General features: G+C 37.4%; 1 protein-coding gene across 2 annotated transcripts in view; it reads left to right on the top strand.

Annotated features, from left to right (window-relative positions):
• strn (striatin, calmodulin binding protein) overlaps window positions 1-17,996 on the top strand; it is a 68,427-nt gene that overhangs the window by 15,951 nt on the left and 34,480 nt on the right. For both annotated transcript variants that reach the window (XM_061910599.1, XM_061910598.1), the window contains exon 2: window positions 12,373-12,476. In XM_061910599.1, the coding sequence (XP_061766583.1) occupies window positions 12,373-12,476 (104 nt within the window). The remainder of the gene's footprint in view (window positions 1-12,372; window positions 12,477-17,996) is intronic.

Genomic DNA, 17,996 nt, shown 5'->3' with positions numbered 1-17,996 from the left:
GTGTACCTCTTAAAGTGTATTGAAGCTGTTTGATATGCCAAAAAGCTAGACCAGATATTGACAAGCTTTTCTATGCCACTTAAAAGAGGCCACAGGGCACCTGCTGAGGTTCACTTGCACTCACGGGCACGCATTTGGCTTAGCCGAGTCATAGAATGACTGTAATGCTATCACACATTATGACATACATGAGGTCCCCCCATAATAATGGTTAGGGAACTACTCCAGTATGCAGTTTAGTCAGGAAATGTATTGTTTTCAAACACGTTCTTGATGCAGCACCTGAGACATGACTTTTTTTTACATCCTGCATCCCTGGCAGACAGGCCTAAGTTGTTATAACAATAAAGTGCAATGCTAGTAGTTGTTATAAGGAGAAACTGCAGTAGGATGTTAGACTACGCATAAACAAGAAACACTGCTTTGAAACCTCTTCCCGTCGTAATCCAGAGTATTTTTAAATTGCGCTTTTTGTTTTGTTTCCATTCTTTTCGGTCCATTGTTATATGTACGGGGGTGGATAATCCGCCATTGACCAATCAGTGGACAGCATAGTGCCCAGTTCCACAGCCTGGAAGCAAACCACTGCAGTCAGCATCCCTAATAAATCCAATTTACAGAGGTTTGATTTGGATACTTTGAAAAAAACTACTTGGTGGCAAGGGGGCTACAAAATACATCAGATGTTGATGTAATGTTGCCTTAAAAACTTTCAAACATACCAAATGAATATAATGTCTTTAGACTGACTCAAATATACACAAGTAGCTTCTTCAAGGCGTTCTTTGCAGTGAATTGATTAGCAAAACTATTGTTATCAAACATTGTTAATCAGATAAATCACATGGTTGGTGTGGATTCATTTTGTCTACTACCAATTAAGTATAATAATTTTTTATCCCTATTAACCGTGTTTGATTTTGCATTTGTAAAGAGACTAAAGATATTAAAAAAAGAAGGAATATGTATGCATTTAATGTGTTTACTTAACATCTTTAGTATCATTTAAAAAGAAAAAAAGTCTGTCTGACTTTCCAAATACACCTTTGTCCACTCTTTTATATATTATTAATGTGATATTTTCAGCTGTAATTGATTAGGTGAAAAGAAAACTACTTCCTGCAGAGTGTCCATAATACATAATACTTATCGACTGTCGTTTTTTTTTTTTGTACTAAAATTTCCCAAGTATTCCATATTGTCTCGTTTGGTTCTGCAGCCTGTCACTCTCAGATTTGTGCATGTGCGACAATAACACTATTGAACAAACTGTCCTAAATCCATTTCCGTAGACGTTTCAGGGATTTTAAGTCAGTCTGCACTGCAGATGGGTCAATGATGTTAATAAATGTTAATCCCAATAACAATGGATTATAGAAGATGGATGGAGGGTCCACATTAAAGTGTTAATTTTGACAGCACTGATAAAAACGGATTTGTTTTTTCACCGGAAATCGCCACATTGCAAGATGTTTATGACATTACACTTTAACAGCTCACAGGCATACACTGCTGGAAAAAAATGTAACAGTTACATGTTTGTGCGTGTGCCAGGACACACACCATGGACCTTATGTAACTTTAATGTCGCAACTGTAGTTGAAAGCTCTCATCCCAATGAAGCACAATGTGCTGCTTTTGTTTATGTCACTTTGAAGTGGCACTGCAGTGTCGAGCTGACGAGTAGTGGATGGCACACTGTAAAACAAAGCTCGACCGGGAAGTCGTGACACAGGAGAAGGACATATCCTTGACTTGTAAACACGTCTATGAATGTTCACATTCATCCAGGTCATTGTCATCTCAGGACTGGACTGTTTGTTTTTTTCAGAAGATCTAGATCTGACCAATCTAAGTCTATAAACACGAACTGATGAAGCCTACTCGGATGAACGGCGAAAAGTCCAGTTGCGATTGATTAAATGCCCTGAGTTGACTTGTAAAGAAAGAACGAGAAGAAACGCAGAGAAAAAAAAATAAATCTGTTTTTAATGGACGTTAAACCCTACTGAGTGTTTTAAAGAGCACAGCTATTTCTCGGCGCAAAATGACACTGCAGTTGGTTTAATGGCAGCAAGACAGCATAAACCTCCCACATACATTAGTGTTGGCACTCTACTATTCAAATAGGCAGTTGAGGTGAAAGCCTGAATTCTCTAAAGCATAATAAGTAATTTAAATAATTATTGGGTTGTTTACAAACCATTTAAGTTGTAGTAGTGCAATTAAATAATTTAGATACAATTGACATTATTACACTTTTTCTCAAAGTAACCCTCTGGTGTTATGTTTTAACTTCTGGAATGTTATGTTCTGTTTTAACTTCTGGAATGTTTTGTTCTGTTTTAACTTCTGGAATGGCTGATTGAGGCTTTGCACTTGTCTTTCTTCTATAGTTTGGCTTCTTTTTTTATACCCTTTTACCTGCCAGTGTAATGGCATGTGTGGAATGCACCTGGCGAGTTATCAGGTTGACCATCATTTTGCTTGTGGGGTTGTGGTGGGTAGCTACAAATTGACTGCGCTTATCGAATGGAAGCTTGTTTGCTTTGTAAATAACTGCAGCCACTGTTCCTCCACCAGTCACAAAGTGTCACCAAGTGTGGAAGTGCCAGAGGCCAAATGAATATACACTGTAGTCATAAATTCCTGTAGAACATTTTGTAAATGTCAAGCTGCATTTGCGTCTTTGGAACTGATGATTGTTTTTGCATTTCAGTATCAGAAATGTTTGTTTCTGTGTATTATCCTCCTACATTACTAATCGATTTAAGAGGTAGAAAGTAAAATCTCTAATCTGTTTTTCTTAGTTCATTTTTGTTAACTAAGAGTAGAAAAAAATATTCCTACATTAAGATTGACAGAGAGGCATTTTCTTACCTTGGCTAAGCTAAATTATGTGTTTCTGAATTTGATTGTCGTCTGTAACCATTACCCTATCACCACTCCCTCCTTTTCCTGTTTCTAAAAAAACCCCACACTCTAGCTGGATGCCCTGTTCTACATGTCCCTCCCTCTGACACACTGAGGAGTTCTTATCCCAGAGCCCAATAATGCACTCAGTGTGAGGCAAGGATTAAATGCTTCCTGTGTCTCTTTACGGTCTTAGTTGACTCATTCCATTCCTCCCAAGGTTAATGTTTGATCGGGGGTATACATGACGAGCCAGAGAATCACAGAGCTTCACTCAGTTTCTTCTCAGTATCTGGTAACACAGAAGTCCAGGGGTCTCCATTTCAGTTTTTCAAGTGGAAAAGGAAATAAGCGGTAGATATCAGCTGTGAATCTTTTTGGACTCATGTTTGACCTTAAGATACAGTTGGTGGAAAATGACTCCGCAAACAGCTAATTTAGGAGTTTGTGGGGTTGAACACATCATTTTCTTGAGATAGATTTTCAACTCCCCGAGGCAGTTGTCCTGACTGATATTTAGTTTGAAGCCAGAGGATGTTATTTTGGTCACCAACACTCATCATCCACATGCAGTATTACCCTAACACTTCAGCCATGTGCCTAGCTAGCTTCAGCTTGCCTGCAAACAGTTATTTGTAAACAAGGTAGTTTTTATCTACACAGGATAAGGCTGGGATTGATTTGGTTGTATATCAATACATTGTTGACATTAGATGTCTGCCTGCTTCACGTGACTTGAAATAAATGTAATAATACATTAGCTCAACTTGTTTGTATATTGATATATGTTGAAAGAACTTTGCTAATATTGTTGTCAGTGAAAAATGCCTTTGAATGGCTACAACTCATTGAAAGGGCAGGGATTTTGAGGGATATAGAATTGCAAACAACATACTTCGGTACTATAAAACCCAAAACCAATGAAGTTGCACATTGTGTAAATCGTAAATAAAAACAGAATACAATGATTTGTGAAGCCTTTTCAACTTGTATTCAATTAAATACACTTAAAGACAAAATACTTATCTTTTGAACGAAGGAACTTTTATGCAAATATTAGCTCATTTGGAATTTGATGCCTGCAATATGTTTCAAAAAAGCTGGCACAAGTGGCAAAAAAACTGAAAAAGTTGAGGAATGCTCATCAAACATTTATTTGGAACATCCCACGGGTGACTTAGCTAATTGGGAAAAGGTGGGTGCCATAATTGGGTATAAAAGCAGCTTACATGAAATGCTGAGTCATTCACTTACAAGAAGGCGGCAAGTATCACAACTTTGTGAACAAATGCGTGAGCAAATTGACCAACAGTTCAAGAACAACATTTCTCAACAAGCTATTGCAAGCAATTTAGGGATTTCACCATCTACGGTCCGTAATATCATCAAAATATTCAGAGAACCTGGAGAAATCACTGCACGTAAGTGGCATGCCCATAACTTTCGATCCCTCAGGCGGCACTGCCTAGAAAAGCGACATCAGTGTGTAAAGGATATCGCCACACAGGCTCAGGAAAACTTCAGAAAACAACTGTCAGTAACTACAGTTGGTAGCTATATCTGCAAGTGCAAGTTAAAACTACTATGCAAAGCGAAAGCCATTTATAAACAACACCCAGAAACGCCGCCGGCTTCGCTGGACCCAAGTGGAAAAGTGTCCTGTGGTATGACGAGTCCACATTTCACATTGTTTTTGGAAACTGTGGATGCCGTGTCCTCCAGACCAAAGAGGAAAAGAACCAAAGTTCAAAAGCCAGCATCTGTGATGGTATGAGGGTGTATTAGTGCTCAAGGCATGGGTAACTTACACATCTGTGAATGCACCATTAATTCTGAAAGGTACGTACAGATTTTGGAGAAACATGTTGCCATCCAAGCAACCTCTTTTTCATGGATGCCCTTGCTTATTTCAGCAAGACAATGCCAAGCCACATTCAGCATGTGTTACAACAACGTGGTTTTGTAGTAAAAGCGTGCGGATACCAGACGGGCCTGCCTGTAGTCCAGACCTGTCATTATGAAGCGTCAAATACTTCAATGGAAACCCCGGACTGTTGAACAACTTAAGCTGTACATCAAGAAAGAATAGGAACGAATTCCACCTGAAAAGCTTCAAAAATTGGTCTCCTCAGTTCCCAAACGTTTAGTGGGTGTTGTTAAAAGGAAAAGCCATGTAACACAGTGGAAGACTTGCCTCTGTGCAAACTTTTTTGCAATGTGTTGCTGCCATTAAATTCTAAGTTAATGATTATTTGTGAAAAAATTAAAACGTTTCTCAGTTCGAACACTAAATATCTTGTCTTTGCAGAATTATTATTGAATAGAAGTTTAAAGTGATTCGCAAATCTTTGTATTGTGTTTTTATTTACGATTTACACAACGTGCAAACTTTACTGGTTTTGGGTTTTGTAGAACTGTGACAAAATATCAATGTGGCAAACTGTGGCGATAACATTACAATCGATTATCAATGTACTCTTGCTGCGTATCATTTTTTAAAAATATTTAAAAAATGACCGCTACACACCTAAATTATTTCTCCTAAATGAGTTGTTACCCTTTACTTCTTCAGTTAATGCTCCTCGCACAAGTGGCTAAAACAGTTTGGCTGAAGTCACAGATGAAGAAAAGACAAACAACCTTGCTGATGTGGCAGACTAAATTGAAAAAGGCACTGGCATCATTCAAATCATAAGTGTGAACTCACACTTTGGCTTTTAATCTTTCTGGTTTAAATATAACTGAGATATTGGGTGTCACTATGTAAAGCGCTTTGAGTCACTTGAGAAAAGCGCTATATAAATATAATTCACTTCACTTCACTTTAATAGTGTGGATGCGACAAAGTTGGATGAGAATTTGCAGTGTAAAAGTTTTTTTGTTTTGTTTTGTTTTGCCTTTGTAAACACTACAATATGTCGTAGGTTATCAAGAACAATATGTTAATGAACACAGTATTGCCATACTGACATACTAGTGTTATATCAGGGGTTTAAGAATATGGACATTTCATATCACGATTATTGTGAGCAAATTATCACGGTTATCATTTTATTATTTTAACGGTATTGTCGAATGTACTTCAAGAGTACTTGTACACACTGAAATCTTTTAACCAACCAAAAGCAAAACAGGTTTTGCGCTATGCATTTCAGGGCAATGTTACATCTTGCGGGTTCACTTCCTGTTGTCGACAAGTCTGTGTATGGATCTTCACATCTACCACGCTGTCCGAAGAGATTGAATTACAATTGAATAGTTTAGTTTCTCAGACGTTTGTGTTGAGGAAAGACGCTAATGTGTCCTGTATTCAGATTAGCATTTAAGCTAGCTCGCGAATGGCGCACTGAGTGCTTCCCCAGGAAATGAGCAGTAATCACTGTGAGTTAATGCTGGGCGATATGGACCAAAACTGATACCATGGTATTTTTAGATTGTATCGTAGTGTAAGATCTATATCGGTATTTTAAACAAACCCTGCAAAGTGTTTAGTTTAAACTCAACACCACGTTACTGTTACTACGAGTAAATAATCTCACCAATGAATTACTTTTTTAAATTACTTTAAAAAAAAGTAATTAATTACCGTTACTTGTTACTTAACAAAATAAGTAATTTAATTACTAATAGAATTACTCTTTAATAAATGTAATTAATTACTACAAAAAGTAATTATTGCGTTGTTATGTTTTTTTAAATAAATATGTCATATGCAGTGGAGAAGTTTGAGAGCAGTGTGTGCATGCATGTGTGTCTTTAAAAGACACACACGTGTGAAGTCAGCAAGGGTTTTAGCTAAAAACATTTTTAGTTTTAACAGTGGCAGTTTGTCTGCTCTGCTGGCTGTTCTGTTGAATATCTTCACCGGCTTATGTTATCTCTGGTTAATAAAGAGGAGCAGCCGCCGGAGGTACGGTGCAGTCACGTCGGCTGTGCACAAAGGCGAATGTGGCTGGGGGTCAGCGATTCGTGGTAGACCTTTCCTGTGCTCCATAATCAGATCCTTCCTCAACTACACTTGCGGGGAAATGTGCTGCACCTGCCTCTAACTCAGTGGTTCTTAACCAGGGTTCGATCGAACCCTAGGGCTTCGGTGAGTTGGTTTCAGGGGTTCGGCGGAGGTCAAAACACACCCGACTATTGGCGTATTATGGATATGGCAACAGCTGACTGATTTGCAGGTGTGTAATTTGTTTCCAGTTTATGCACTGTGTTGGTTTTGTTGTTTGAACAAGGTGATGTTCATGCATGGTTCATTTGGTTCATTTTTTGCACAAGTAAAAAAAACATGGTAACACTTTAGTATGGGGAACATATTCACCATTAATATAGGTACTTATTAACATGCAAATTAGTTACATATTGGCTCTTAACTAGTCATTAAGTTGTTATTAATGCCTTATTCGGCATGGGCTTATTATAACCCTAACCCTCTAACCCTAACTCTAACCAAATAACTTTAAATTAAGTCTTTATCACTTAGAACATGTTCCCCTAGTGTCCAAATAACTCAAAATTAAGTCTGTGTTACGTAGAACAGTGGTTCTCCCGGGGGTACTTGAAGGTATGCCAAGGAGTACGTGAGATTTATTTAACATTTTTTATAAAAATAGCAACAATTCAAAAATACTTTATAAATATATTTATTGAATAATACTTCAACATAATATGAATGTAAGTTCATAAATTGTGAAAAAAATATACAACAATGCAATATTCAGTTTTGACAGCCAGATTTTTTGTGGACATGTTCCATAAATATTGATGTTAAAGATTTATTTTTTGTGAAGAAATGTTTAGAATTAAGTTCATGAATCCAGATGGATCTCTATTACAATCCCCAAGGAGGGCACTTTAAGTTGATGATTACTTCTATGTGTAGAAATCTTTATTTATAACAGAATCACTATTTTATTTTTCAACAAGTTTTTAGTTATTTTTATATCTTTTTTCCAAATAGTTCAAGAAAGACCACTACAAATGGGCAATATTTTGCACTGTTTTACAATTTAATAAATCAGAAACTGATGACATAGTGCTGTATTTTACTTCTTTATCTCTTTTTTTCAACCAAAAATGCTTTGCTCTGATTAGGGGGTACTTGAATTAAAAAAATGTTCATAGGGTGTACATCACTGAAAAAAGGTTGAGAACCACTGACTTAGAATATGTTCCCCATACTAAAGTGTTACCAAAAACATAGAACTTTGTATTGAATAAAAAAAAAAAAAAAATGTTTTATTTTTTACTAAAGAAGGTTCGGTGAATGCACATATGAAACTGGTGGGGTTCGGTACCTCCAACAAGGTTAAGAACCACTGCTGTAACAACGGCACATCAAACATACCAACATGGCGGTATTGTCTGAAATATATAGCTCTTCCTAAAATATACCAGTATTAAGTATAATACCGGTATACCGCCCAGCCCTACCGTGAGTTTATAATCACAATTTTTCGATAATTAAAATTTGAAACGTTAAAACTAGCCGTCGTAAATTTTATCGCTGTTTATCATTAATCCTGATAATCGATACATCCCAACGATATTGTAAGCAATGTATATCATATGATACCCCGAGTCGCTACCCTTCGATTCCCATCCTTAAGTGGTAGATTTGATGTTCCTTTTAAAGAGTGTCAGTATGCACGTAAAATTAGGATTTTCTTTTTTTTTTTTTACTATCAATACTTGTCAAAGTAAACACTTCAGTTGTAAGTTTGTCTGTAAGGAAACTGCATGGTTAAAGTGCTGCCTCCAACGTGAGCCAGACTGAAATTCGGTCATGACTCATTGTTGCAGGCTGCAGCAGCTCCGCTTGCTATCCGTGTGAACTTGTTTTCCAGCCCACTCAAACTAACACCATCCTCTGCCTATAGATTCCAATGCAGAAAATCCATTTTCATTCCCTCTGGGACATTAACAAAAACAGATGATGAATTACCTTTTTTATGTTCGCTCCTCTCTGCCAATTTGTCTTGCGGAGTTATTAATCCAAAGAAGGCTTTGCACTTTTTCAGTATGTCTTCATTACTTACATAAGTGCAGAGCTGCCTTGAAGTCCACCTTGTCAAAACTTTTGCGGATAAAACAAGTCATTCACATTTACACAAGGGATGACCATTGCATAAAAAAATGAACAATCTGTTATTGTGTTAATATTTTTCTATTGATATATATTAGTCAGAATAATGTTGTTAATTTTTCCCCAAGATCCAAATATTCAACAATCAATTTCAAACTGTATATTAATTGTTATAGTTTTTAATTGAATACAATAGCCTAATCAAGTTATTATGCCCATTCCTAGTCGGTACCAGTTCCATGTATATATAATATATCCATGTTGTCTGAAGGACTTTTAAAGCAAGATACTCTACTGACACTAGGGCTGGGCGATAAGGCCTTTTTTTGATATCGCAATATTTTTAGGCCGTATTGCCATATACGATATATATCGCAGTATTTTGCCTTACCCTTGAATGAACACTTGATGCATATAATCACAACAGTATGATGAGTCTATGTGTCAACATTTAAACATTCTTGTTCATACTACATAAATATATGCTCATTTTAAACTTTCGTGCAGAGAAAGAATTCACAACTAACTCAATTGACCAAAACTGTATTTATTAAAGTTATTAGCAGGTGACTTTTTAAATGATGCTACATATTAGCAGTAATGCTACTTTTGGTAGCAACACTTGTGCCCCACACTTGACAAATTAAAGTTGTCTCTTCGACATATTCTCGCTTGAAGCCCAACCACCGCCAGACGATGGATCCCGTGCTGTTTTTCTTTGGAATCAATTCTTCCTTCATTTGTTACCAGATTTGCACCTTCTTTCTCTCGTATTATCCCTCGGAACACTCCGCTAGCATCACAGCTAACGTTTGCCACGCTGCTACCTCTCTGCTGGGCGAGGGCGTATTCGTATGTGACGTATGACGGGACAGTATGTGACGTGCTTGCTGTCTGTGAGGAGAGACAAGAAGGACTGGGAAGAGCCTATAGTGTAATGCCCACAGCTAAAAGCAACTGTGTAAGAATGTACGCTCAAATATTACGATATAGTCATTTTCTATATCGCACAGAGACAAACCCGCGATATCGCCCAGCCCTAACTGGCACCATCATTAAAAGTACTATATAATTATATTTCAATCCATCCATCCATCCATTTTCTACCGCTTATTCCCTTTGGGGTCGCGGGGGGTGCTGGTGCCTATCTCAGCTACAATCGGGCGGAAGGCGGATTACACCCTGGACAAGTCGCCACCTCATCGCAGGGCCGGTTTCAATTTTGTTGCATAATCATTAATCCATAATCTTTTAATGAGTGTAAGTTATAAAAACTGATACAATCCAAATTACCCAGAATTTTTAAAAAACGCCGACATCGTTTCCCTACAGCTGCTGCATACAGAAATTCTAAAGAAAGTGTAATGGTTTGTGCATCGTAACTTCACTCGCAACACAGAGCTCACCGCATACACACCTGCTTCGCCAGAGAAGACACAGCAGACGGGCACTATGGAGCCAATCTGCGACCTTAACGTTATGTTTAGCAAGGAGAGTTATACGTTAAAAGTGAGAGGAATGTGTCTTGCGTCACGAAAGCGGACACGAAAGGTGATGTATTCCCCCACGTCAGCGTAGGTCTTCATTTACATATCCAGAGTGTGGACATTCTGCAAAACGTGCAGATGGTTGTGATTGTTGCAATAACACAGGAACTGACTGTATTTTCAACTGTGTAAGATTCTCGCTCCTTGCCTGTAACTGCTAGTATTTCTGGTTCCGTGCTACCGCTAAGACTTCTGGGTAATGTAGTTGCGCTACATGCAGCAACACAAAGCAACACACAGCAAACTTAACCTTTCATATGTGCCAAGAACTTGAAGTCGCAACTTGGATACACTCTTCTGTCATTTGTCAACACAAAATATGTAAACCGGTGGTGTTGAAAGGGTTACCCATAGACCATTTGTGGAACGCAACTTTTTAATAGACCATCCATCCATCCATCCATCCATCCATCCATTTTCTACTGCTTGTCCCTTTTGGGTGTCGCGGGGCCAATTTAGTTTTGCAAATCAACCTATCCCCAGGTCTTTGGAAGTGGGAGGAAGCCAATAACATATAAATAAAATGAACAAAAAACCCATCAAAAGTGGAAAAATAGAGCAAAAAGAGTGCGTCTGCCTCACAATACGAAGGTCCTGCAGTCCTGGGTTCAAATCCAGGCTCGGGATCTTTCTGTGTGGAGTTTGCATGTTCTCCCCGTGAATGCGTGGGTTCCCTCCGGGTACTCCGGCTTCCTCCCACATCCAAAGACATGCACCTGGGGATAAGTTGATTGGCAACACTAAATTGGCCCTAGTGTGTGAATGTGAGTGTGAATGTTGTCTGTCTATCTGTGTTGGCCCTGCGATGAGGTGGCGACTTGTCCAGGGTGTACCCCGCCTTCCGCCCGATTGCAGCTGAGATAGGCGCCAGCGCCCCCCGCGACCCCAAAAGGGAATAAGCGGTAGGAAATGGATGGATGGATGGATGAATGTTGATACAAATAATGAATACACACAAATATTTCTCTTCTAATATATTTTTATAATATTCCATTACAAATAACATGACCTCAACAACCCCCATCAAGCCTTTGTTGACTTTTGTAGTTTGCGGTCCTACCAAAAAGTTATGTAATAGAAAAAGATGATCGCATTGTGTGGGAATATATCAGATGCTGTTATGTTAATAATAATTGCTTATTGGCAATAATTTGTTGGACATTATATCGCTTAGTAAAATGTATTATCGGCCCATCGCTACTATGAAGTGATTAATCGAAACAAACTAATCGGTAGCGATTATTAAAAATAATCAATAGCTGCAGGCCTGAATCAATTATTGATATATAAAGTAATTTGCTCATCCTTTAAGCATATCACTGACGCTTGTACTTGCAAATGTATGTTGCAAAGCTTGTAACAGCCCAAGAATTTAGTAACAAAACATGTATACACTGCAAGCCACAGTGTGTGCCCATACACACACTTTTGTGATTTTGTTGCCCATGTAATGCTGACTCAAACTGAGTGCGTCAACAGCTGCTGCCTGTTGAAAAGATACAGTGCGTGCACAATGATGTTTTTGGAGGAGGGGGCAGTTGTGTAGGAGGCAAGTAGGTTAGATTAAAATAGATGGGAACAAATTTACTTATTGTTTCCCATCCTGCCACGCATATTGATTTGACATCATCCTATTTCAGTCTCCACAAAAGTAGTTTCTCTCTGATGTGCTGTATCCTCGCGGAGGTTCACATCAAGTCTTTGTTCTAAGAAACATCATGTCTATCATGAGAATACCAGAAGACCAGAAAAAAGTCTATTTATGAAACCAATGCATTAGTTTCTTCTCCTCCTCTTTTAAAATCTCACCTATTTTTGCGTTTGCAGGCTCAAATCGCTTTCCTACAGGGGGAGAGGAAGGGCCAGGAGAATTTGAAGAAAGACCTTGTGAGGAGGATCAAAATGTTGGAGTATGCGCTAAAGCAAGAGAGGTGAGTGCCATAACACCTACTGCTGCTTCAGCCCTCCTACAAACACATGTACCTCTGCAAGTTCTTTACAGCCACTCTTTCCCACCATTTATCTGCTGATGAAAATACATTTCTGCCCAGAAAAATGTGGAACAATTAAAGTGGAAGGGATTCTTTTACAGGTTAATAAATGACCTGTGGGGGTGTTTTATTTATGGCAAGAATGTGAGCATTCTTGTCATATTATATATATATATATATATATATATATATATATATATATATATCTATGACTGGATTCTCCCTTAAAATGTGAGCATTCTTGTCATAATTAAAACACCCCCACAGGTCATTTATGTCTCTATGTGTGTGTGTGTGTGTGTACATATATGTATGTATGTATGTATGTATATTTATATGTATTTATATATGTAGACGTGTGTGTGTATATGTGTATACCGTATTTTCTTGAATTGTCGCACGGCATATAGTATGCGCCTGCCTTGAATTACTGCCGGGTCAAACTCGCTTCCCAAAATAATTAGCGCATGCTTAGTATTACCGCCTGGTCAAACCCGTGACGTCACGAGTGACACTTCCCCTGTCATCATTTTCAAAATGGAGGAGGCTGATTTCAATACCGGTAATTTGAAATTGCATAACGGGAAGAATATTAAGAGCTATTCAGTAGGATTTAAGGTCCAAGCTTACATCACACTCACATTTTTACTGCATACCTTTTGGTAAGTGCCGGAGTGAGAAGAGGTTTTAAAATAATTAGCGCATGCTTACTTTTACTGCATGCCTTTGGTAAGCGCAGGAGTGAGAAGAGGTTTTAAATTAATTAGCGCCCCGCGGCAATTCAAGGAAATACGGTATATGTATATTTGTATCTATATATATATATATGTAGATATATTTGTGTGTGTATATATATATTTATTTATTTATTTGTAAATTATGGTGGAAAATAAGTATTTGGTCAATCATTCAAAGCTCTCACTGATGGAAGGAGTTTTTGGCTCAAAATGACACGATACATGGCCCCATTCATTCTTTCCTTAACACGGATCAATCGTCCTGTCCCCTTAGCAGAAAAACAGCCCCAAAGCATGATGTTTCCACCCCCATGCTTCACAGTAGGTATGATGTTCTTGGGATGCAACTCAGTATTCTTCTTCCTCCAAACACGACGAGTTGAGTTTATACCAAAATGGATACATGGATGATACAGCAGAGGATTGGGAGAATGTCATGTGGTCAGATGAAACCAAAATAGAAGTTTTTGGTATAAATTCAACTCGTCGTGTTTGGAGGAAGAATACTGAGTTGCATCCCAAGAACACCATACCTATTGTGAAGCATGGGGGTGGAAACATGCTTTGGGGCTGTTTTTCTGCTATGGGAACAGGATGAATGTTCCGTGTTAAGGAAAGAATGAATGGGGCAATGTATCGTGAGATTTTGAGCCAAAGCCTCCTTCCATCAATGGTTGACCAAATACTTATTTTCCACCTTAATTTACAAATAAATTATTTAACATTCCTACAATGTGAATTCCTGGATTTTTTTTTCACATTCTGTCTCTCGCAGTTGAAGTGTACCTATGATGAAAATTACAGACCTCTGTCATCATTTTAAGTGGGAGAACTTGCACAATCAGTGGCTGACTAAATACTTTTTTGCCCCACTGTATATATATATATGTGTGTATATATATATATATATATATATATATATATATATATATATAATGATATCATGGTATTATATATATTGTATTATAGTTGACAAAGAAAAAATGTGTGTACATTATGATAACCCAGGCTGTCAGAAACAAGTTAACTTATTCAATTAATCGCAAAAAAATACATTAATCATCTATATGCACAGATTAATCATGCAATTTATTTTGAGTGTGCATGCTCTTTAACCTTAAAATCAATTCCAACAATAGAATTACATTTGCGTCCAAATATTGGGGTCTTTCTAAGTTAATCGAAATATTTAAGTTAATTGACACTATGCAGGCAAGTAATACTACTTCTGTAATTATTATGTAGTAATTTAATTTTGATTAATCAAAATTAATAAAAGTGCACCGGTATCTAAGCTGCAGCCACCAAAGTTTGAGAATATATTTTTAATATATATTAGACGCAGATATATACTGGTACAAAAGCTTTTATAAATGCTTATTTGAATACCTTAATTGTTTCCAAACGGTGACTGTAAAATGGCAGTAAAATGGCTGATCAAACTATACTGAAGTTATCGTCCTTGGACCCACTAGCTGCTGAAGGTGGCTCTCCAATCAGCTAAACAGACTCATCACTCCAGGGCAGTGGTTCTCAACCTTTTTTAAGTGATATACCCCCTGTAAACATTTTTTTAATTCAAGTACCCCCTAATCAGAGCAATGCATTTTTGGTTGAAAAAAAGAGATAAAGAAGTAAAATACAGCATTATGTCATCAGTTCTGATTTATTAAATTGTATAACAGTGCAAAATATTTCAAATTTTTAGTGGTCTTTCTTGAACTATTTGGAAAAAAAGATATGAAAATAACTAAAAACTTGTTGAAAAATAAACAAGTGATTCAATTATAAATAAAGATTTCTACACATAGAAGTAATCATCAACTTAAAGTGCCCTCTTTGGGGATTGTAATAGAGATCCATATGGTTTCATGAACATAATTCCAAACATTTATTCACAAAAAAATAAATCTTTAACATCAATGTTTATGGAACATGTCCACAAAAAATCTAGCTGTCAACACTGAATATTGCATTGTTGCATTTCTTTTCACAGTTTATGAACTTACATTCATATTTTGTTGAAGTATTATTAAATAAATATATTTATAAAGGATTTTTGAATTGTTGCTTTTTTTTTTTTTTTAGAATATTTTTGAAAAATCTCACGTACCACTTGGTATACTTTCAAGTACCCCCAGGGGTACGCGTACCCCCATTTGAGAACCACTGCTCCATTGTGATGTTTTGAGAAATTTACGAAACTGTAACAATACAAAAAGAATACTAACACAGGTACTTGTAAATATGATAGCGTATTTGCTAATGATAACGACGCTAGCTTGATTACATGACGATACCACATACAAATATGCATGAAAGAACTCTTACAGACATCACACTTGGTACAAATTAGTAGGTATGAATTAGGGCTGGGAGCTATATTGATATACTCGATAAATCGCGGGTTTGTCTCTGTGCGATATAGAAAATAACTGTATTGTGATATTCGAGCATACGTTCTCACGCAGTTGCTTTTATCTGCTGGCATTAAACTACAGGCTCTTTACACTTTTTCTTGTGTCTCCTTCTCACAGACAGCAAGCGTACCTTCGTACATTCGTCACATACATATACGCCTTCGCGGAGCAGAGAGGTAGCAGCATGGCTAACGTTAGCTGTGTTGCGTGTGGTAATACGAGAGAAAGAAGGTGCAAATCTGGTAACAAATGAAGGAATAATTAATTCCCAAGAAAAACAGCAGGGGGTCCATCGTCTGGTGGTGGTTTGGCTTCAAGTGGGAATATGTCGAACAGAGAACCGTAATTTGTCAAGTGTGGGGCCAAAGTGTTGCTACAAATCGTAGCATTACTGCTAATATGTAGCATCATTTGAAAAGTCACCTGCTAGAGAATGAAGAGTGCACACTCCGCATGTCAACATCTCCATTCGGTGCCTCACCATCAAAATGCAGAGGCAAACATTTCCAGATCAACACCGTATGAAAAAAATTGTCAACAACAAAACGAGACAATGTCTGCAGTAACTTACCACATAGCGAAGGACGAACACTATTTGATTTCCTATTATGCAGCTAATTTTTATTTGACAGGTATTGAAATATATTGTGTGACATCATGCATAAAATTGCACTTTATATGTTTTAAAGTATTGTATTGGTGTTCCGTACAAAAAGTATGCTTTAATTTAATGTTATTTTGATATGTCATCTTGGTGACATCATGAACAAAAGTGCACTAATAGCCTGTTTTAAAATGTCTCTGACAATCTTGACTTTCTGTTTTGGAAATGACATGAATGTTTGTGCCACTGCTTAATAACTGTTTAATAAATAACGTTTGTGGTGAATTGACTAAGTTGTAATTTCCCTCTCGGCATTAAAGTTTAAAATGAGCATATATCAATGCAGTATAAGGAAGACACATAAAATCATCATACTGCTGTGATTATATGTATCAAGTGTTCATTCAAGGCAGGGGCAAAATATCTAGATATATATCATGTATCGCGATATGGCCTAAAAATATCGAGATATTAAAAAAAGGCCATGTCGCCCAGCTCTAGTATGAATTGTTTCAATTATATTGTAAAACTTACAAACGTTGCGGTAATCTGATTTAACAAGTGATTTTGTATGGCTGCACTACTAATAACGTATCTCGTTAATAATGAATTCATATCGTTTTCACAATCTGTCAAGGGCCAAAATTGTCCCCCGTGAGTACTTTGGACACGCCTATGTCTTAGCTGACATCAGCAGAAGTTCAGCTGAGTGATGTCTCTGGGAACAGCAAAATGACCAGAATGAGGACTTGAATGGATAATAATTAAGGCAATACGAAGTCACCGCAGTTGTTGTTTTTTTTTTCTCTTCAGAAATCCACATATTTACTTTGTCATTCTTCAGTGCACCAGTCCGTCACCATTTCACTTGGTCCTTGTGGTAACATAGTTTTCACTCCTCCACCAAGAGATTGTCACACATATTTTGAAATTGTGTCTTTCACTCATGATTGGGATCACAAGTCACTCTGATTACAGCAGTGAGCTATCCTGCGAAAGCAAGGAAGATGGATTTTGTATAAGATGTTTCGTTTGACCAAACTGACTGAGAGCTTAGTGTGAGCACAGCAGGTCAAAGACTGTTTTTCAAACACTACCCATAGATGATATGTACTTATGCGTACACAGAATACAATATATTGTCCCTTCATGTTGCTCAGGCCACACAGACATTTCAAAGAATGTATGTGAAAGTCACAATTGGTCCTGACCACATCAAAGTGTTGACCGCTTGAATCTCCCAATGTCTTGAGTGTGTTATCAGCTAAGACTGAAAATGTTCAGTTGTGATTACATATTTTCATATTCATGATATCTTCATAGTATTTAAATTTCTATGTTTAAATATGAATATCATTTATACCTGTTTGTCACTTTGCCTTCCTCTACAATGTGAGGAACACCTTTCTTTCAAGCGTAGGATTGCCTTGTAGCTCTTGTAAATGTGTATGCTTCCACTTTTTACTGTGTCACAGCCCACGGCTGCCTTTGGAGCAACGCTTAACCCAGAATTACTACCACTTTCTTCGGTTGCTAAGCAACCGGTCACGACTCCAAGAGCATCTGAAAATCAGTATGATATATTGGTCTCTGACTGTAGGTTGTACCTGACTGTAAATTAATAATAAAAAAAAGGATAGTTGTGTGCTGGAACTGTGTGTACCAAAAGGTGTGAAAGTACTCTTTATAACACGACTGT

This window comes from Nerophis ophidion, linkage group LG09 (genome assembly GCF_033978795.1).
Source record: "Nerophis ophidion isolate RoL-2023_Sa linkage group LG09, RoL_Noph_v1.0, whole genome shotgun sequence".
Taxonomy (NCBI): domain Eukaryota; kingdom Metazoa; phylum Chordata; class Actinopteri; order Syngnathiformes; family Syngnathidae; genus Nerophis; species Nerophis ophidion.
This window is presented reverse-complemented; position numbering and strand designations above follow the sequence as displayed.